General features: G+C 37.7%; 1 protein-coding gene across 1 annotated transcript; it reads right to left on the bottom strand.

The window, feature by feature from the left end:
* Positions 1-451: 451 nt before the first annotated feature.
* LOC114003301 (desmoglein-1-like) lies at positions 452-21,375 on the bottom strand. The gene is made up of 16 exons (XM_027750163.1): positions 21,328-21,375; positions 14,746-14,781; positions 14,255-14,383; positions 13,425-13,580; positions 13,150-13,297; positions 12,122-12,285; positions 11,737-11,871; positions 10,976-11,161; positions 10,535-10,794; positions 9,480-9,622; positions 9,112-9,330; positions 7,495-7,968; positions 5,204-5,352; positions 4,461-4,521; positions 2,866-3,074; positions 452-1,423 (listed from the first exon to the last, which is right to left on the bottom strand). Exons 1-16 carry the CDS (start codon positions 21,373-21,375, stop codon positions 452-454), a joined length of 3,489 nt encoding a protein of 1,162 aa, XP_027605964.1.
* Positions 21,376-23,208: the final 1,833 nt, after the last annotated feature.

The raw sequence follows: 23,208 nt of genomic DNA, 5'->3' as shown, positions 1-23,208 counted from the left end.
TATTAATTACATTCTTTTCTTTTCTTGTCAGTGAGGGGCTATTAACCCAAATCTGCTTACTGTGGGAGATCACTCAGCAGCATAGTACTTTAACACTCTTTTGTATGATGTTAATTCGTGATGTACTGTATGCACACAAGGATCCTCTCTCACTGCTCTGCTCGGTAATCAGATCTCTCTCCAAAAACATTAATGTCTGTTTGTACACTTGTAGTGCTAGCTGGAGAGAAATGAATAGATTTAAAGCTAACTTCTGCTTTCCCTTCACTGACAAAGTCCTGCATTTAACCTTGAAATGGGGCACCCTTCAGAAATCCTCACGCAAGTAGGAATCCCTGAAATTTTAGCGCTATTTCTTAGTTATAAATAATAACAATATTCTTGATGGGTGGCAGCTAATGAGTGTCAGTGCAAACGGTGATTTCAGCGGGAAGGGATGCTGGCAGAGGCCTTACTGACTGGAGTACTGCACGGTGCTGTACTTTGTCACTCGTCTCCGGGAGGTGCCTGGAGATGCTGTGCCCATTGCCTGTCCAAGGTGACAGTCGGCACTGAGCATCTGACCTGTGCTGCTCAGGCCCCCCAGATTTGCCCCCCCCAGGCTTGTTCCTCCCAGGCTGCTCATGCCAGACCCTGACACTACTCTCTCCGTGACCACCACATTGTGGGCATTTGATAACTCTGAGGGGATATTTATTAGGCTGCCTGGCATGCCGGAGGCAGGCCTAAACACCCTTTCTGTCACTACCACATTTGACCCATCTACCAGATCGGGAATGCTCAGAGACGCTGGAAGCCGGGAGTTAGGCGCGATTACTCTTTCGGTGACAATAACATTGGACCCATCTGTGAGATCAGGGATATCTAGCATGCCACGCAAATCAGAGGCAGATGCAGGACCGACAACCCTTTCTGTTACGACGACGTTGGATGCCCGCAGAGGGTCAACACAAAGAGAGGGGGAGCCAGAGGTGTAGGTCTCAGTCACCGTCATGTTGCCGTGGAGCAGGGGATCTGGCATCGGCCTTGGGGGCTGTATGGTTGACCCAGATGTGTAGGTGTTTTCAGTAACAACCGTTGTAGTGCCAACTGGGGGAGGCATAGGCGCACTTCCATTGACAACGATGGTGGTTCCAGGTGGTGGGAGGTTTAGATCACTTTCAGGGTTGGGAAAGGTGACGTTGACGCCTGGCCAGGGTGGGTTGACATCAGGGAAAGGTTCGATCTCTTTGCCCAGACAGATCTCTGCCAGGGTCCTAAATTTTGGTCCTAATGTATCCAAATATGTTTCATCTGTATCTTCTCCGATAAAGCTGCAGCAACCCACAGAGCCAACAGGAGTACCGACTCCTTCATGATCATAGATTAATAGGCAGTCATTTGCTGGCCGACCTTCATCTTCATCTGCATACACGAATGCTTTCTGTAGTTTACAAAAGCAGGAAAATTTAAAAAAAAGGAACAGAACAGAGTGACTTTTCATCAGGCCTTTAACCATGGATACTCAAACCACAATAAGGTTTCCCTAATCACAGTAAGGCCCAGCTGACTTGAAAGATGGGACATCAACAGAACAGATGATACCATCAACATTTTTTAACCCTGAAATAATTTTTATTCAAACATTACTGTGTTTTAGTCTTGTTTCTGCCAACATTTAGCATCTCCAATTTGGTCTACCATCAGTGGGCCTGACTGTGGAGCAAAGGAGATGGGTGAACGAATGCACTCTTTGGGCAGCACTATGTGAACAAAGTGGTAAGAAGAGGAGTGAAGCGCAGGTTATTGAGAGGAGCAGTGGAGAGGCCAGGATAGAAGAGATGGGATGGAGGATTGGCCACTGTGGGGAAGACTTGGTGAGCCCAGAAGGGAGTCCATTTTGAACAAGAAGGAGATTGCTGATTTAGGATGGTGTTGGGGATCCTGAAGTGGTTGATGCAGAGAGGTCAAGCAGGAAAGAGGAGAATTTAAAGTGATTACACGGTGAGATTGGAGGAAGCAGGAAACAATGGTAGGGGAGGTCTGGGAGGGAGAGTCAGAGAGTTTGGGGATTGAGATGGTCAGTAGGAGGAGTAATCTGTGGAGGGCCATGGCTGCCAGACAATTATTAATTGCGATCTGGGAGAAGTCCATGCTCAGGACATCAAGACTGCTCTGTCCTCTCCTCCACTGACCCTTGCTTAGATTTTGAAATATAGCAATCCTTATATATTAATTGATATTTTGGTGACATATGCAATTATAACATTTATGCCTCATAGTTCATGCCTATTATGAAAATATATCTCATGAAGACATTAATCATGTAAATTCCATACCTTCTTTTTATACCATATTTAAAGGCTAATTCATGTTTGTCAGTGGCAAAACTGCATATTGTTGTTCCTTGTAGTTCACAAGTATATTAGTGAACAGAAATGGCAATAAAAATTAGGAAAACAGTGAACTGATGTTCACAGTTCTTTAGGGGTTGAAGTCACTTCAAGCTGTACTGAAAGTAGGAGTGAACAATTTCACAAAGTTATTTCTTTATACACTGAAAAAGGTGAAAAATACATTAATTTAGTGGCCACTTACAAAGCTGAAATAATTTAGTTGCTTTCTACCCACAAATGCAGTGTGTCCATCAGTTTTACAAAAAGACTATTGAGCAATCAAATCTAATACAGCAGCAGCTCAAAGGCAGTACTACTACTAGTGTAATTTTTCCTACTCGTCCAGTCAGTTTTGCTTTTACATCAGTCTTATACTATGGAAGTTTCAAATTGACTAGAGTTATTTTGGATTTCTACCATGTAACCTGGGGAGAAGAATCTAACAAAAAGTAGGCTCACAGATGTAACTCAAAGAATATCAACTAATTACCTCAGAGAAATAGTTGTCTAGGAAGGCCATGTTCACTCCTCCTTCTCGATACTCTTTTATTGTTCCTCCAATTGACCCTTTTACTTCCCCTGTTCCAGAAATTCCTCCAGCTGTTCCGTAACCAGTACCAGTGCCATAACCAACTCCTGTAGTTTCTTCAACACCGGAAGCTACTACTCCTCCTCCTCCATATGTGTTATTATATATCTCTGAAAACAGAAAAAGTTATCCTTCCCATACTCTATTAAAATTTACACAGAATTCACCAGTTGTTTTTATAAATACTATAAAGACACTACTGAGTTTCTAAACATATTTTAGACCACTTTCAGTCACAGATACATACAAGCATTAAACCTGCGATAACAATTAAGCACATATTAGTGGACATCTAAGACCTTGATTTTATTCCTGAGGCTAGGCAGCATGTTCAGATATGCTTTAGTAAATCAATTATTTATTTCGGTTATTGACTGGAGACATTGTTGTGCCTGATGTACATATATGCTGTCATGGGGTTTGCATTAGAAAATCAGATAACGCTTGTGGATAGTTATGCAAATACATAAATGTATATTTGTGATCACATCAGGTTTAAAATTATTTTGCCTTAAGGTCTTAGAAAAAAAAAAGGCTCTGTTACTCCTTTCACATTTTCTAGTGGTTAGATTTTTAAGGGGGGTTAGAGAGAACAATAATGGATCAAAATAACCACTGACTTATAATGCAGAATGAAGACAGTCTTCACAATAAGTTATAAAGTAATACTTACAGGACTTTATCTTCTCAAATTTTTTTCATATATTGATAACAAGGAAAGAGTGGTCTTAATGATCAGTGTATTTTATGATAATAGAATTGCATACAAAAGCCTTGACTATGGTTACATTAGGAAACATAGACTAAATTATATTTGTTTTCATTTTTATGAAGTGAAAACATACGAGAACATTTTTGTATAAATAATAGTCAGCAGAGAAATTGTCTTGCAGAATAACATTTCTTCCTGTCAGAAGCTAGTGAAAATGGATCTGTACTAGCATCCTTCCTTCCTGTTGTCATGTGAGGAATGAGGGACAAAGAGAAAGTGGCACTAGGCAGATTGATTTATTCTCTATGGTCATCGAATTCCTGGGGGAACCTTATCTCAGAAGCATAAATTTATTGTGCTATGTACCAGCTTTCTGTCTAGTTTAATGCACAAATGATCAGTAATTACCTAGCTGCTTGACATCTCTTTTGGGAAGCAGAGCCTGGAAACTGGGAATCTTTCATTTTGAGTTATGAAAGCAAATTTCCTTATTCTGGCCTCAAGATTGATTTCTGCTAAAACTGGTGTCTGGAAAAGACCCTCCACTCAGTAGCTGGAATGATAAAGAAAAATTGCCTGAGATTTGAAAGCCTCAAAAGCTCAACCCTCAGATTCTTTATTCATTCTGGAGGTTCTAGTAGCATCAGTTTGACTGTCTGTAGATGTAAGATTGGAAGGGTTGTGTTATAGCTGGGAAACTAAAGTGCTCCATGAATCAGAAGGCATGAAGTTCTGAAAGATGGATTTATGACAGTGTACATAGAAGATTTTGGGATCTGCTTACCAGAGGGTTCACCAAAATCACCTCCTGCAGCTGTTGTTGGGGCAAGAATGTGTGAGACATCCTGGAAAACAACATTTTGACTCCTTTAGTGATGACCTTGAAATTCCCATATGAAGACCAAGACTTTCAGAATCATGCTAAGGAATTAGCAGTTCAAACTATTTATCACAGAATATGCCAAGTTGGAAGGGACCTACAAGGATCATCGAGTCCAACTCCTGGCCCTGCACAGGACCATCCCCAAGAGTCACACCACGTGCCTGAGAGTATTGTCCAAATGCTTCTTGAACTCTGTCAGGCCCAGTGCCATGATCTCCTCTCTAGGGAGAGCTCTTAATTATCATCCCCATTAAAACAAAACCAAACTAAAACTAAAACCAAACCAAACCAAACCAAAAACTACAAGTTTTTTTAATTGTCAACATAAACAGTGATTAGTGGGGATGATTTGTGTTACTTTGTCCTAAATTTTCACTGAAGAAGTTTGGTAGTTATTGCGTTTCATCTAAGGGAATAGTAACACCAAACTGTTGTGGCAAGCTAACTGAACACAATTAAAAGCACGTAAACTCCATCTGAGAATATTAATTAAGTATCACCTTTCGTGTCTGCCTGGCAACTGTTGACAGTGCCAGACTTCTTTTAGAAGAAGACACAATGCCACAATCACTCTCTACAGTCAAATGCAGTCTTTTCTCTAAATATGAGTTACTCCTGATTTTAGAAACATGGAATGTACTGACCCTGTCTTCAGGCTGGGCACCTTCTATTCCCCATGGATGAATTGCCCCTTCTGTGCATTCAGGTACAGGTTCAAATCCAGTTCCAACTCCACCTGCAGCGCCACGTCCACAGCCACAACAGTCGCTCATTGACATCAAAATTGGAATCACTTAACAGGAAGAGAACAGGAAACGGGGATTTAGGACATCTCTTTCTCACAGGAATAGCTGCTTTTCTCAGAGGGGAGGTGCTCACAAACTTTTGAAAATATGTCTTTAAAATGTTTCAAACCAAGCAGCCTGCAAGTCTGGCTTTCAGAATCATTAGCTGCTTTTGGAAATGAATGTATTTAGAAATTCAGAATAATTTGTACCTTTAGTTATAGCAGAGCAACACAGGGGTGGAGTAGGGCTGTTACTCCAAACTTATGCCTATAGACCTGGGAACAGACTTTGATCTGTCTCAACTGAATCAATACAAGTTGCATACATATGAAAATTAAACAAACAGAACCAGTCTTGCTATGTATAGCATTTAGTGCTATTCATTCCTGATATATAAGCATACATTTGTCTCTTCAAATATTGTAATTGAAAAGAAATACACATTAGTAATAATGTACATATGAGAATCAGTGGAGAGATATCCATCAGACTACAGTGATCTTTGGCTAAGGCTCCAGTTGCAATTTTCACATCACATATGCATAATGCTTGATTTGAAAAAACAAGAGGCAAACCCTAAGCCCAGATTTCCACAAATGTTTACGTAGAGTGAGTCAGGTTTCCCAGTGTGCTGTTATTATGCTTTGTTGTTTCAAGAACACAGTGTTGGAAATTGCAGAATTCTGTAAATACCAACATTGAAAACACTACTCATTTTAAAAAGGCAATGCAATATTAATTCATAGAATCATGGAACGATTTGGGTTGGAAAGGAGCTTGAAGATCATCTAGTTCCAACCTCTCTGCCATGGGCAGAGACACCTTCCATCATCCGTTTTGCTCAAGGCCCCCTTCCAGCCTGGCCTTGAACAATTCCAGTGATGAGGCATCCACAGCTTCTCTGGGCAACCTGTCTGTATCTTATGACTCACAGTAAAGAATTTCTTCCAAAACCTGCCCTCTTCCAGTTTAAAGCCATTTCCCCTTGTCCTATCACTGCACACCCTTGTAAAAAGTCCCTCTCCAGCTTTCTTGTAGGCCCCCTTTAGGTAGGCTATTCTGAGGTCTCCCTGTAGCCTTCTCCAGCTTGAACAGCCATAACTCTCTCAACCTGTCTTCATAGGAGAGTCACTACAGCCCTCTGATCATTTGAACATCAAAGTGAACTGAAGAGAAAAGGGGGAAAGGCTGAACAGTGTACAAAGTGCTGCCTCACAGTGCACTACTAAGGACATGTTTAGTCCAGACTACCAACTAGGAGAGGAGATTTCCAAAGGCAGAATGATTGTCCTGTAACATTAGTCACACATAACACAGCATTTGCCACTCCAAACTTTTGTGGTTTTTGACTCCTACTAATCAAAGATTAAAACCCCAAACAAACCCTGCTCCTGAGAAAATCAGGGTAAAAAATCCATATCCTCAGTTTTTTTAGTCAGTATTTCTTCAATGGTAAATTTTAGATGTTGATTACTTGATGCCCAAGCCATTAGAGAGGGTAGATCATATCTGATTGTGGTGTTCTGAGAAATAATTGCTTGCATAAATTCTAACTTGAGCCATTCTTATCCATGAAACTCATACTTCTTCAAAATACTAGGACATATGAATGAATGTACTTTTTTGATCCTGTTATAATAAATACTACTTGTTTTTAATAGATATAATATTTGGAAGCAATAGCCAAAAGTGTAAAATCTAAGATGATAGTATCTATTGTTCTACTACTGAAATCTGTCTTTGAGCACAAAGGAATCTTGGTCTTTACATCTTTTCTTACCCAACCTGGAGCTGATACTTGTCCATTTTTTCTAAGAACATAATGGAAGGACAAATTGCATACTCTAGGTTTTAAGTGACTGAACAGCTTTGTCTGATGGTTTGAGAACTAAATAACATCTTAACAAAAAAAACAAACCCTAAGTTTTAGAAGGGAAGTAGTTAATTCTGAATGAAATGTGTATGTAAATGTGTATAACATAAAATATATAGAAATTCTTTTAATTTAAAAGACAAATTTTTCTTGTCAAATGGCCTATAGGAGCCAATAGATTAACAACCAACCAGAAAAGTCACCTTGTTTTAGAAGAGTTACAAAGTACACTTTTAGAAAGGTAATAAAATTGTTTTCTTAATTTTATACTTACGAACAAATATTAATCCACCAAGAAACATCAGGCCAATGGCAGCACCGCTAAGTGTGGTCGGTGATTGGTAGTCTCTGCCATAATTTTCATTTTCATAATTGTTGTCAATGGATGCAGTATATCCTCCCTCACCTCCATCGTATCCATCAGTATAAGCCTGCCAGTCTGTGTGGTCCTCATAATATCCTCCTCCAGGTCTAGTCTGACCATCACCACCACCTTGTCCTCCATCTTCCCGGCCTTCTCCACCACCACCACCATCAGTGCCACCACCACCAGTTCCACCACCACCACCACCGATGATAATTATTTTTGTGGCCCCGCTGGTGCAGTAATTCCGACTATCACACTGACAAGCTTGCACAGGAATTATGTGTGGTCTGGGGCAGCGTCGGCCTTGGCTGTCTCTTACAGTGATATAGATCCTATAAAGGTAAAAGTCAATGTTCTGACTCACTAGTTCTGCAGAGGAAGCTTTGGGGGACAAAAAAAAGAGAAAAATATTTAGGTGAAGGTATTGACTATAAATGCTCTACAAATCTCTACTTTTTGTTAGTTTTATTCATAGAACAGAATATGAGACTAAGAATTCCCTTTCTAAGATCTTCGGTTACTTATTCATCTACAGTACTTATTCAAAGCTGAAACTTATGATACTCCTCTATGCTAGATTTTCTTTTGTAAAACTTGAGCCAGATCAGTCTAGTTATCACTTTTAAGCCTGAGAAATACAAAAGAGGCAAATGCACTTTTTTATTTCTACTGCTGCTTTTCCTGATTTTTATTTGCACAATGGTAAACATAAAAATTGCGAGTTTTATGCATTTCTTTTTCCTCTCACAAGGAATTTAAATAATTTTTTCAAAAGATTTTTCAGTAGGTTTAAAAAATTTAGAGTTACACAGGTGCATTTGCTTAGGACTCAAGAATAGTTGTAATTGTGATATTTAACATTTAATGTAGTCTTCTATGCATACAGTAAGTTATGCAAATTCTGTCATTTAGTAATATATGAGATTTGATTAATTCATTAGTTTGTCATGTCCTATTGGAAGAAACTGGAAAAGCTCCACTGCACACTGACGAAAACAGTTTTTGCAGAAATACAAGTAAGTCTAATTGGTACAATAAATTACAAAAATTGTAGTTTTAATTTGCCATTTTCACATGCCTCTCACATAAGTACAGCTCTGCCAACTAAAAATTTTATTCTTTAATACAAAATTTTAAGAGTTTTGTCATATGCTTAGGATTTTTAGATACTATAGAAATAAAAAGTATCAAATTACTCCTTTTGATTTACTCATGTTTAGACCAACAGAGGTTCTTGTCATAGTTGTACTTAATGTATAGTTTTTGCTGCCCTATTTTTTTAAAAATTTCTGTTTCCTTTAAAAAAACATGTAATAATTCTGATTTTAATTGTAATATGATTTTATATATTTATAAGCAAATATGGAGCAACTTCTTGGATCCATATGAGCATAAAATCACATTTAAGTGAGATTAGAATAGATTCTAGTAACTGTTTTTTTTGTTAGTGAAATATTATCCTACTCAGTTATATAAGAACTTGTTGCTATGGTTTATTCTGTTATAAAATGTAGGTTAATTTACCGTTTATTGATCTGATTATCCATGTAGTTTGAGGTTCACCATGTATGGTGAATGTAAAGGGCGTAGCATATAGACCTCCATCCCTGTGCTTTGCTGTGATAATCACTGATGGGGAATGCATACATACTTTCCTTAATTCAGTATTAATAGTCGGGCAGTTGGCATTGATATCATCTATTGAAAGCACAATGGTGCCTGTAGCAGTATATCGAGGAACCCCTGTAAAAAGGAGATATTTGTGGTCAGGAGGGAGTATCGGTACTATAAATAATGCAGTTTGGGTCGGAAAACTAGAAACAGGAAAAAAATGGATAGAAATACGAAAACAAAAAGAGTTTTCTTTCAGAAACCTTAATCTCTTTTCTTACCTCTGGTGATAGCCAGAACCTCTGCTTTGTACTGCCCATTGATGACATAGACTGATTCCCGGTTAATAACTTTGTTGAGTGTGATTTCACCAGTGTTTTGATTGATTCTGAACCAGGCAGCTGGATCACGTCCTATACTATATCTGTGTTTGGTGAAGTGAAAATACTCAGTGTTATGTTATGAGTATAGGTATTACATATTTATTTTGCAAATAATATTTGGCATTTTGGAACTTTTTTCTTTAGGCTGTGCTAGGTCCTCTTGCATTTAAACCTGTTCAAGCAAAAGTCATATAGACTTCAAAAAATGTACACCAGAAAAGTGATTAGGAATAAAGTAGGTGTGTACATTTTGCAAGTGGCATCATAGTTTTGAAATTAAATCTCTCTGGATTCTGTAAAATTTACTAGAATCCTTGTTGATATCAGTGGTTAAATCCACAGCTCTTCCTGTAACATTCTAAAATTGTATTTGCTAACACATTTCTCAGTTTTATGATTTTTTCCCAAACCTTTGTCAATAAGCTGTATTTATTTCTACATACATTAAAAAACAAATTCTGATCCCAGTTATTATCATGAATTTCAAGGGAAATAAGTGTCAAATAATTTTTTTTTTACTATAGAATGAGCTGGTAGTGACCTCTTCTATTCTGACTGGATAATACTGCCCATTATTGGGATTTTCTGTTTGCTTTTTTAGAGATGCTAACAAAATTCCCTATTTGTAGCAAACATTTCAAGAAAAATTATTCTTAGGCTGGATAAGAAAAAAAACCTCACCTGTTTTATTTATATAAGTTACAGCCTATTGGAAAAATGTTATTTTCTTTGTCTTGTACATAAGGCTAAGGAAAGTAGGTCAGGAAAGAAAGCAATTGTAGCACAAAAAAGGGCTGAACGATATACTATTGTATTGCTATTATTCTATTGCCAATGAATGAACGTTGTTTTAAGTTGTTTTTTTAAAGCATCCTTTAAAATACCTATTCCTCATCCCACTGAAATCTCAAAAGAATTATTCCATCCAGGAAGTTAAGCAGAGCAGAGCTTACACAACATTTGATGCAATAGCTCTTGTGTCCTCATCGATGGCTGTGTATGTTCCTATAACATGATTCACTCTTGTGCCTTCTGATAGTGAAAACACGACTGAAGACGGGTGAAACTTCGGTGGTTCAATCATATTTTTTACTTCTATTGTGAGGGGTGTTCCATATATTTGGTACTCTTGTGCAACAGAGTGGTGGAAGGCAGCTACGTTCCTGACACCAATCATCAGTGAGTGGGTTCGGAGCTGTTCATAATCCAATTCCTAAAAGATAAACCACAGAGAAATAGATAATACATAAAAGTTCCCTAATTTTATTTAAATATTTTTTATTTTAAATGGTTGAGTGACAATATTTTTACTGGCCATTTAATTTTGTTAACAATTAACTAAAACTATTTAAAGATGATTATTTCAAGAGTTGAATCACAATATTTATCCATACCTTAATCACTCTAAGGATTCCTTGATTTGTAGCTCGATCTGTAACAATTTCAAAACAGTTGTCTTCATTACCAGATATAAAGAAAAACTCTGCTAACCAATTGTCTGTAAACTCTTCATCAGCATCCAGAGCTTGTATTCGTAGCAGTTCTGAACTGAGTGAATTTTCTGAAATACTTGCTGAAAACTGGAATGACAGATAAGTACCTGTTAGCAAACTATAATATATATAATGTGAGGAAAACATAGCTGTCTGCAGAGATTCTTTTGAAGAATGTCCTGTGCACAGCACATGCAAATTAAATTAAAAAACACGTATTCAATTGTGATTCTGGTTGCAGATCTGAAGAGCTGTGTCACCTCAAGTGTTTGCAGAGGCATCTTAGAGGGAGAGGATTTGTGCTTTCTATAGCAAAAGATCTTAAAAAGACTGGGTTAATCTACATAATCTAGCCATACTTCAGGGATCTGGATGCCTGAAGTACTGGATTTCTCTGAATACAAAGAAGTCAGTCCTGACAGTGTCAGGATTGACTTCTCTGAATACAAAAATAATCTATTTGTGTGTTACCAGAATTGGTGCACAATTTATGGACTGTGTTTTGAGGACACTACAAGAGAACAAGGACAGTACAACCCTCTTATTCCAGTGAAGCATTCAAATGTGAAAGTGCTCTATGGGTTAGTAAGGGCTCTGTTATCAACGGGGTTTTTTAACAGGGTTTTAAAACAGTTATGTTGCTTTTGGTATTGAAAACTCACAGAGCTTTGAGCAAGAGTTGGAAAGTTGTCATTGACATCAATAACTTTGACGTTACAGCTACAAAGGGATGATATTCCATCTGCAGCTCCATCCCGGTCTGATGCCTTCACAACAAGAGTGTAGCTACTATGTTGCTGTCACAAAAAGAGAAATGAGTGTGTTAGAAGACCAGCTGTGCATCTTGTAAATACTCATGTCTTGCTACTATTTCCTAATATAGGAATTTACCTTAGACATTTTATTGTAACACATTGAAAATATGCATTTCTCCAATAATTATTGTAAAAACCACAGCCTTTCTCTCTCTTTTATTTTCTTTCATGCTCTCATAACACATATACACCAAAAAATCATGTTATTTAACTTTGGAAAAGGAAATGTTACCTCTCTGTCAAGGTAATTGGCAAGATGGAGTTCTCCAGTATATTTATTCATAATGAACATGGGTGGACCTGAAGGTTCCTGACTCTCTATCTTGAAGGCAATTTTAGAATTCAAGTGATTAGGTTCATCTGCATCTGTTGCAATGATTTTCATCACCAGTGTGTCTAAGAATAACAAATAATTAAAAAAAAAATCAGAAAATCTTTTGTATTCCTGCGAACAACTCATCGACACAATGCTAAAACTTGTATGAAAATGATAGAAGGCTTTCATTAACATTTACAAAGAAAATAAAAAATTTGGTTTTTTAATACTGATTCTAAATGTTAATGACTTTAAATTAATTAAAAATCAAGGTCAGATGGAATAACGCAGATTTTCACTGAACTTCTTGAAATCACCTTCAATAGGGAATATGTAAATACAGTAAGTACTGAGCTTGTAGATATTAATGTAAAAAATTGCCACAGTTTTAAATGAGAATTTCTGTAAAGTAGAAAATTAATGTTAGGCACCATTGCCTCAGTTAATTTCTTTACTTTAGGTAAAAAGAACCATTTTAATCATTTAAGTAAGGGTTTATTTAGTAATATTCTACTGCGACTGCAATACACAGGATACAAATACAAATATTTCAAAGAGAAAAATGGGAAAAAATGTGTTTTATATATCCTCAAAGGAAATAAGTGTAAGTGTAGTGTTATTTTTATTTCCTAAATGAACTGATTTATTTTTAATTTTCACATCTGAAAGAATTTGCATAATGGTATGGTTAGAAACTGGAACATTCAGCATTCATGTGTGGGAGGAAAGGGGGAAGGAAGCACTGCTGCTTAATTTATGGCAACGAGCTCAGGCCCTGGCTCAAACAGCACTTGGAGAAGCATCTGGTGCTCCTTCCTTTTCAGTAGCCCTGGCTAATCTATGTCATTGCCTAAGAAAAAGCAGAATGAGCACCCCAGGTTTATATTTATTGTATTCTGGGAGCTTCACTAGCACTGCTATAAAGGCATAGTGTAGTTACTTACTGTCCATACTGCTCTCTTCAATAGATCCTGTAAATACAGTTTGTGCAAATACAGGAGGGTTGTCATTTATATCCAGAACTCTGACTCGAAGTTCAAGAGGTGGTTCCAAATCCATACCTGTCACTGAGTGTTTGGCAAAGCAACGTATCTAGATAAAGAGATTTACTCATTTTAAAACCAAAAGTAAGCAAAGTAGCAATCTGAAACAAATCAATTTGTTGTCTGCCCCACCCTGGATCCATCATCAAAAAGGTATAAAAAATGGGAGTACTTACAACGAATACTGGGGTTACTTCCCTATCCACTATTGAGGTTATATTAATTTCTCCTGTTCTTGGGTTAACAACAAATATTCCAAAGGGTGCACGATCAATTCCAACTCCAGAGATGCTGTATGTGACTGGATTGTTTTCTTCACAGTCTGATCGGATCTACAGCAACAAATAATAATTTATGGAAGTTTACTGAGGATACCCACAGGGCTTTTTCTCCTATTCTTAGTTCCCATAAAACATTCTATATACTTTCTGTTTATCAACCACTATTCACAAGGTTCAGTTGAGAGAACCAATGGAGAGTTCTTCTACTAAACAATTATCCTAGAGATCCATCTCCCCTTAAGTGCTGGATAGGCTTTCTCTTAAATCTGTTAGGCAAGTGAAGAGAGAAACCTCCAAGATTATCACACTGTGGCTGGAGCTCAGTAAGTGAAAGGACAGGACAGGAAGATATCATCTTTGCTCTGTTTCCCACAGAAGTCACACACAATGCTTGAGCTTCTGCTTAGGAGTTTATCAGGGTGAGAGACAAAAGAAAAATTTTGTGCTCTGGTACACAGACGCTGCATGCAAAGACATCGGTTGGAGCTGCCCAGGAAGTAGACTGATGGCAACGTTCTAGGAAGCCTCTGGTCACTCCTCAGCAGCCACATGGGTTCACTTTATGAGACTGTCTCAACAGAGCTGGAAATATTGCGTCATCTTTCTTCTATTCTTCATTCCTTCCTTCAACTACTCTAAGCAAATATATTTTTCTCTGTGGTTTTATCAGCCTGTCTTTGCAAAAAACTTCCTTGTCAGTGAAACTTGTTTTTCTTTCTACTTACTCTGGCAATTGGATTCCTCTTAGAATTATCTTCTCCTTCTCTACAAGCTGCGGCAAATTTGATCCATTCGCGTTTTTGTCTTCTGAAGGTTTTCCATCTTGCCATTCCATTTTCATCCCATTCTTTTACCTTTGACACAGAGTTCCAGTGTCATATGACGTCAATCCATTTTAAATTAATACAGACAATTAGAATTTTCAATGATAAGGAGGAAAGAGATTTTTTTAGACCATGTGCTTTTTTACGTCTGTGAGTCCCAAACTCTAAGACTGTACATGTTTACTTTAAAATTATTCCTTTGTGTGAGATACTCATTTAGGTTTAGAAAAAGTTCTCTCAAGGGAGCGAGCAGGTTATTACCTGCAGCTGTTTAATATTTAAATATCTTTTTAATCTTCAGGTTCAGAAGTGTCTTAGTATTTTCCACTTGGTTTTTCATTGGTTACATTTCATTTGGTCAGAAAAACAGTTTCTAAAGAAATATATATTACCTCTACATGAAATCCTGTGCTGAAATCCAAGAGTACCTGCAAGAACAATGAAAGATTGGCATGTAAAAATGTAAGGCAAGATGCAGTAAGCAAAGCCCAACTGCAAGACATTGTTATACTGCAGGACTGGAGAAGTACTTTTTCTCAAGTCTATTGAAATAGCTTATCTAGGCAGTAGCTACAGGATTTGTGCAATTCATTTTTTCTGTCTCCAGCACTTGAATTCCTTGACAGTTTAAACCTTCAAAATTAATTCTGTCTTTCAAGACAGAACTCTGGGTTTGAATGGATACACCATAGCAAATTTCAAGCTATACCTACATTAAAATACAGCTTTCACACAGATTTTTATGTTTTAACACCTCAGCTGGTTGCAGGAATTGTTACCAAAATATCTAGGAAACTAGAGATAGTCTTTATTCTAAATAATGTATTTTTCCTTGTCCGTAATAAACCTGGAATACTTAACTAGGTTTTTTAACCAAAAAGAATGAAAATAATTTCTTGGAACTTCCCAGTGAAGTTGAAGACATTCAAAGTAAGATGGAAAGAGAACTGCAGTCATCAAGCATATTTCCCTGGAGTGCAGTGGGCTTTGATTTGAGACCTAACTATGCAACCAGTCTTGAGTAAATGAAGGTGGCAGGATCAGATGCAATATGTAATTACTTTAAAATTAAAATTTAAATGAGAGAAGCCTCAATTTCTTGATTAGCACAATTTAAAAGAAGGCACAGTTTAATTAACCTTATTCCTAAATAAGGTGTAACCTCTTCAGAGCATTTTTTTTGGGTTTAGGACCTGGTTTTCCTCTCTTCAGACAGTAAAGGTGAAGAATATGGGATTTTCAGGGCTGGATGATTTTTTCATTCATCATTGGGAGAAACAAAATATCCAGGTAACTCAAAAAGTATTTCAGAGTTTTTCTTTTCTCAAAAAAAGTTGTTAACATCTGCATTTATGAGTTTTCCACTTCCTTGTAATTTCCCATAGCTTTTTTTTTGTTTGTTTTATGCCAGTTGTACTTAGATAAAATCTGTGACAATCTTTTATCCTATGGTTTACATCATGGGACTTTCCTCGCTTTAAATTTATTGCATTGTTCTGGCAAGGCTGGAACATGGACACAGACTTTTTTCCACTTACTTCATGTGAAGACAACCTCTTACATGGAACAGATTAATGAATAGCAGCTTCACCCTTCTTCTGCTCTCTCTCTTTTCCCCATTTACCTTTATTCTGCAAGAGGTCCACCATCTGTCATTTACAAAACAATGTCTTCAGTGATCTGGTCTTGCCCAGAACATTCCCTGAGACCTTGGCACATAATGGCTGCCCTAATCTGTTTCTGAATGAGGGAGTTTAGACTGTGGATTTGCCCATGTGATGTGCATATACCTTGAAATTTATTTGACTATTCATAGGGAAAGGATTTTTTTTCCGTGTTTCTTTGAGGAAGTTATTGACATAAATGGTTCAGAAAAGTACTCTGCAGAAAAATCTTAACAATATGTTCATGTTGTACTAAGAGCATTGATATATTTTTGAGTTTATGTCTTGGTGACTATTTAAATTTTGAGCTTCAGAATAGGGTTCAAATTCATGTGTGGCTGTTACTCATCTCAGAGAAGGGACAATATCAGACTTCAGGTAAATGGCAGGGTTTTTCCACCCCAGTGGGAGCTCAGGCCTGTCCTTTTGTAATCCCCCTTGGAGCCTGAGGAAACACAGGAAAGTCAAAGGGACGGACTATACCCTCAGAGAGAACCTGAGTGATGAGGTCTACCAGAAAGAGCACTAATTGAATAGTCTCTTATCAATCAATCCCACTAGTTGAGCAGAGCCTCCTTTGGTGAGCACAATGAAATACTCTCCACCCTTGGGCTGAAATCCCTTCTGGCATGAGAGCAATTGTCTTGACCCAGCAAAGTATGAGAATACACCTCCCAGTGCAATGCTAGTGAATCTTGTCTGCTGTCTGCATCCTGTGGCCTATCCTGTTACTCAACAGTGAGACTGATACCTCACACCCAGACACATCACTCATACTCAGCAGGCCTAACTGAAAAACTGTTCTGAGTACCTCTGAAATAAGAATTATGCCCATAAAGAATTCTGTTGTTTAAGGCTATGAATACTGATAAAACACTTAATTTCAACCAAGTTCTGTTTTCAAGCAATGAAAAATACGTATTTTACACTGGAGTCTCATTCTTTGTTTTTGAGCACCAGTGATGAGAATGTCAGGACTTTGTCCATTGCGGATGCTGGGGATTGTAAATTTAGGCCCTGTATTTCCACACTTGTCCTATGCTAACTAAGGATAACCCTATTCTGCTACTTGTTGCTAGTGAAGATATCGAATCCAGAGTACTTAGTAAAATTTGTGTTGTTATTTGAAAAGGCTGATCCAATGAACTTGATGTCTGTGTTTGGTATATCTCTCTTTTATAGGAAGGAGGGCAGGCAGACACCAGAAAAAGCTATCTGGTTCATCAGATAAACCTCAACAGTTTTGAGATTATATTTATCCAACTTGATACAGGGATGGAGGTTCCTCTACCTCCCCAACTACTGCTTTCCCATTGTCTGCTATGAGCAGCAGTTAGAAGTCTTCCCCGAGACCAGTTATCTATTTCTAATATCTATCTTGGAGGCAAACCTGTTTTTTTCTAGTGCTATTTCCAGCAGAGAAGTGCTGTCTCCTAGCAGCTAACTCTATCATATTTCTAGGTAGTGAAAAAAATTTCCTTCTAAACCAGTATCCAAGTACAGCACTTTCCATAGACCCAGTGAATAACATTAATTAAAGCAATAGGAGTCACTGGAATGTGTGGGATGCATCCCGAGGACCTTGGGGTAGGCAGGCTGATCAGAATGATGCCAAGATTTGCTGGTCTATTAGTCTCTGAGAGACTGTGAAAAGAAAAAGGAAGCTGCAGAGAAGCTAGAGGCTGGTTGCAGAAGCGGTTTCTGTTTTGGTCTGGGAGATGTGCTGTCAGGGAACAAGTTATGGTGGCTGTCATTTGCACAGTGTCCTGTCTGAAAGCTTGTCCTTTATTGTAATGATACCTGAACCCTTGTCCAAAATGACGCCTTAGAGTCACACTGGAGTGATTCTGGATTTATTCTGATGTAACTGAAAATAGAATTAGGCCCATAGGATGTGTATGGTTCTTTGCACCTTCAAAGCAATTTACAAACAAGAATTAACTAATCATTAATTGAGTGCCAAGCAATATTATACGCAATTATGGAATCCTCCCTCCTCCACCTACTGAAATCTAAATGACTGAACACGCCTTTAACATCTTCCCAGCATTATTCATATGGGACCTGCTTTCCTCTCTTTGAAGTCAACAGCAGTATTGTTATTGGCCTGGATGGGAGGAGTGCTGAGAACTCAAATGTATTGCATTAGTCATCAGGGTGCAGTGGTAGCTCTGGTACTGTCAGCGTTTTGGGACTTTTATATCTTCGTATTCATCCAAAGCTCTGATTAATAAAGGGTTGCAATAATGAACCCTTCCCTTTATTCATTCTGATTCTCTTTAAAAAATGATAAATCAGTACACATGAGATAATAAGAAGCAGAGTTCAAACATAAGACAAAACCTCGTATTTTAAAAAGATACCATTTGATCACTTGTTAATTGAAACGTGATGGGGTTTTATTCTATACTTTTCATTTTCATAGGTCACTAATTAATGTACTTATTCCAGTTTATAGGGAAAGTTTTTCAGGATGATTTTTCTGGCATTTAGTTTACTAATTTAGAGGAAATCAGGTGTTCCTGTATCAGTTACTGATGTCAATATTTTGTATTGCATCCAGGATCCATTGCTACTTCAGCAGAGTTATGACAATGGTTGTGTCAGGTAGAAGAATATATTCCAAAGTTTTATTTATTTTAAAATAAGTTTATTCAAAGAACTGAACACTTTGGGAAAGTTTCCACTGCAATGTTTCTGTTCTGCTAAGTCATACAGATATAATGAATTCCCATACAGTAACCATTAGAAAAATGAACAGAAAAGTGATTTCAATGTAGGGTGTATGCCATTATCATTCAAATTTGAGTTTTTCAAATTAGTCATGCTAAGTGCCCTCAATAAATCTCCTCAATAAAACCTGAATTCTGATATGGCTTAGAGTGTTCTGGCTGCAAATGCATGTTTGCTTAATGGCCGTTTTACTTAGGAATGTAAAACTGCAGGCATGAGAACCTTATCTTAGGTGATAATTCCTGAATGTGAAATTGCTTTAGTTTCTATTTCTTCAACAAAATTATTTGGCAGAAGAGCCTGCAAGTTCCTGATTAAATCCTGGCAGATGTTTCGTATGCATATGCAAGGAGAGAGTTTAGCCCCTTAATTTTTTTATGTGCAACCAAGTTATGAGTAGGAGCTGTAACCATAGCCTAACAACTGGAGGGGGAAAAAAAAAAAAGAGCGTAGATAACACATGGGAAAATGTAGCCAGACAAAAGTGCATAAGAGATGTGGTGTATTTAAAATTATTGGCTGTCACATGATATCTGGCAGGAGAAGAGTCATACCTGATCAAACAGATTATTTCCATAAAACGTGTCTGTGCTAGTATCACAAACAGAACTCCCTTACTCATGAGAATAGTGTCTTTGAAGTCACGTGAGCAAGGGTTGCAGAATCAGTCCCACCGATGGTGAAATCCATGTAGAAAATTACTAGTTTCAGGGCTGGTAAGTTTTCTTTTTTTTGAAAGTGTAGTAATGTACTAAAATATGTATAATTCCACGGCACTTTTATTTGAAGCAACTTATTAACAATATACTAACCAGACAAACCATTCAGACAGGTAATGTTCATGAAAGATTAATCAAGCTGAAAGCCAAGACTTTCTCACAATGCACTAAAATTGGATACATAAATTTATAATTTATTTGATCTCTACAGTTTCTCTGTTAGCTTTCTATAAAGTGCTGAAAGATGCTATTAAGCTGTATGGACCATCATGAACATTGCTATGCAGAAGAACACATAATAATTACAATTGTTTCCTCTGGGCAGTAGAAGTTCAAATGTTTGATAGTCATCAAAACACAATGGCAGTTTTCACAATTGCTCTTTTTTTGTGACCCAACACATACCCTCCATCACTCACAATTGCAACAATAATATACTAAAAGAATGAAAATGGCTTCAGAAGTGCTGAGAGAAGTAAAGCAGTAAAATCTCTTTTGAATGGACAGATCTTAGACATGGTACAGTCAAGTTTTTTGAACTTTGACACGTTGGGAGTATGCATCACCAGGTAACTGAGTGAAATGGATAGTCACTGGAGCAACATGAAAATCCAGAGGTGTTAGTGATGTGCAACAGACCAGCCTCGGAGATCTCTGCACTGGCCTAAACAAGCAGAAACTTATCCAAACTGTAACTTGCTTTTGCCAAGTTTTGCTGTTGTTTGCTTGGCAGCTGCCCTGTGCTAATTAGTTCTACTTTACTGATCGCAGAGCTGTCAGCTAAAATTAATGGATTATGTTTTCAAGTTAGTTTTAGGATTTCATATTCTATAACACACTTTCTCAGACTGCAACATTCCTAGAAACGTCAGTAACGAGAAGTTAATAAACATTTATGCTTAGTAATACATTGTGTAAAATGTAAAACTGCATAAAAATCACAGAAAGACATAACTATAATAGAAATCTCACTCTTCTCAATCTTCCGGGCCTTAAACCTCTACCTGGTTTCAAAAGAGCAGCACAGATGAGTAAAATTAATCCACACAAAAATCAGATTGCAGGAGCAATAAGGCCTCCATAGTCCTTTTTAAGTCCCTTCTGGGTAATTTCCATGTCTTGATGAACACATTGTACAACTATGCCCCTTGACCATAGCCACAACTTTCCTTTTACAGTGAGAAAACAAACCCAAAGAGCAACACTTTCATCATGCATTCTCTTGCTCAGCACATGGCGGCTCAGACACTAATGCACTATAACACAGGAATTCTTTGTAATATGATAAAATAGGCCCAGTTTTGATTTTTACTCAACTAAGATTTTCACTGAATTTTTGGTTTTTTTTTTCTCATGAATATAGTTGTAGGATTTTGTCAGCTCTGAAGTGCTCTTGCTAATCAGTTTAATCAGTTTAGAAAAAGAGATTTGAATTCTTTAGAAAAAGATATTCCTTTAACTGATAAAAAAGTAAAGATGTAGAAACAAATTATATCTAATCATTACAATTTTTATAATGATGTCTTTTATTAATAACAGTGACCCCTTAAATAGTAGACACAGACAACATTTGTCTGAAAAGTCATGCATTAAACAGAGAAAGCCACATGCTGATCATCAAGAGGTTGCAGAAAGTCAACAAAGAAAGTAACATTTGTCATTATTTAATAAAAAACTAAATTAATTCTGTAGAATGTTTAGAAGTACTGTTTAAAATGAGCAAAGCCTTGGTTTTTTTGTAAATTTCGTAAGATATTTTGGGGGACTAGTTTACAGTGTAAAATGTAATGGTCTCCTGAGGAAGACTCAACCGGCGTAGTCACAGAATTTACAAATACTGTTTTAAAATCTGACTTACCAACAAAAGGAACAGAAAAGCAGCCGTTCGGTGAGGGAGCCAATCCATGGCATCTGACTTCTCGGATACAAGTCCAACTGAGTTGTGGTTACAAGCCTGTTCCTGTTCCCCTCCCCCCTCAGCTCTAGTGACTATTTAAAAAGACACTTGGTATGTGTCCTTATAGTCAGCCCTTCAAAGTGTCTCTGCCTCCCTCTGAGGGAAGCACTGAAGATGCTGTATAACAGAGTGTCTTTCCCCACCCCAAAATCCTGGGCTGGTCTCACCTGAAACGCTTGACAACATCATTATTGCTTGCAGGTAAAAGCTAAGAGACACACCTTAATTCTTACTGCACTGAAACCCTTTGTTGGATACGAAAGGGTAAGTTTTAAAAACAGAAGGCAAGCTTCGCTGAGAAGATACCGAGTGATTTATAAATTACTCACAACATAAGGAATCATTAAAATTATCATTGCTTTCAATGCAACTGCCAGTATTCTTCTTGCACCCAGTATAATAGAAGAACTTAATGAATATTACCATGAAGAATATGGACTTTAAGAAATTACTTGTTTGAATTAGAAGTCCATTTACTTACAGGCACAAAGAAGTCAGTTCCATGTACATTATTCACAGAAGTGAAACATTGAGAGCAGAATGGGGTTGTTGTTAAAGAGGTAACATGTCAATTGGGGAAAAAAAAAAATCATGTTTTATTCATGAGGCCACAGACATATCTGAAGCAGAGGAAGACTTTCTGCTTTCACCAGCTGCAAAGCTGCCTCATGCCATACCATTTCCTTCCAATGGGTTGTGCTCTCACTGACACAGTGGAGAGGGAGTTGCACACATGCCCTGTCCCAGAGAAACTGGAGAGCCAGACAAATCAACAGGAAGTAGAGGAGAGGGAGGATGTGCCCACACAGCTCGCTTCTGGCCTCATTTTGCATAGCAGGAGCACAGTTACTGGGGGACAGAGAAATCAAAGAAGACTCCCCACTTTTGCTCTGCAATAGCTCTCTCTGCAGAAGCCCTCTCTGCAGAAGAAGTGTTGTAAATCCCTCCTTGTGTCTTTGGGACACCTGAACCACCCCGTTATGGCAAGAAAAAGTCAGAGTGACCCTCTGCTCTGGCACTGAACCTGGGAGAAGGGTACACACTTCATCCCCCCAAATGCAATATGACTGGTGTGCTCCTGAGCCTGCTGAGTCCTCCATGGAACTTGATATCTCCTAGAACTGGACGCAGGCTGGGAAAAGAGAGCTCAGCACCTCTGGGGCTACTCAGCACCTGCCAGGATGAGGTCCCATGCTCCTGCTGGGTAAGCAGCTTTGCAGCATGCCATATCTCCATGCCACTTAGCATGGATGCTTCGGTGTCTTGCAGCTGGCTAGGGCTGCCAAAGCCAGTTGTGCATGTCCCCATTGTCACTCAGCTTGTGGTACTAAGCTAAACATGCCAAGCAGTGAGTCAGTGAGGCAAACTGGAACAGGCAAAGTTTAATGGATCACATCTAGATTTTCCCCTTTCTGTGAATTTTTTAACAATCTAAAAGTTGTGTTTGGATTAAGTAAAAATAAAAAGTTATTTGTTGCATGTATAAAATATGCATGTTCTTTTATGAACCAAAGTATCTAATTTCAGAACTTTTGCCTGATCAAATATTCCAAAAATGACAATTTGAAAACATTTTTTGTTCTAGGTTTTTCAAATGTTTGGTTTGGAGGCTTATATTTTTTTGTTTTACAGAATTTCAAGCATTATTTTTGTATGTTTTTTACTGTTTTATACCAGGCCGATATGATCATTATTGCAGTAACACATAAAATATCCATATTACTAATGCAATAGTCAGTGTTTGAAGTGTTGGAAGCATAAAACAGTGAAGAAAATGCAAAA

This window comes from Pipra filicauda, unplaced genomic scaffold, assembly GCF_003945595.2.
Source record: "Pipra filicauda isolate LSUMZ 115617 unplaced genomic scaffold, ASM394559v2 scaffold240_size1633699_pilon, whole genome shotgun sequence".
Lineage (NCBI taxonomy): Eukaryota > Metazoa > Chordata > Aves > Passeriformes > Pipridae > Pipra > Pipra filicauda.
Note: the sequence above shows the minus strand (reverse complement) of the source record. Positions and strands in the feature narration are given on the sequence as shown.

Bases quoted from the DNA above. Each gene is read 5' to 3' on its own strand.
- LOC114003301 (XM_027750163.1), bottom strand. From the start codon at position 21,375: ATGGATTGGCTCCCTCACCGAACGGCTGCTTTTCTGTTCCTTTTGTTG. The intron at 11,872-12,121 runs GTAACATTTCCT...TTTTTGTGACAG, and splicing joins CCAATTACCTTGACAGAGAG to CAACATAGTAGCTACACTCT. The intron at 4,522-5,203 runs GTCAGTACATTC...GTTGTTTTCCAG, and splicing joins GTGCCCAGCCTGAAGACAGG to GATGTCTCACACATTCTTGC.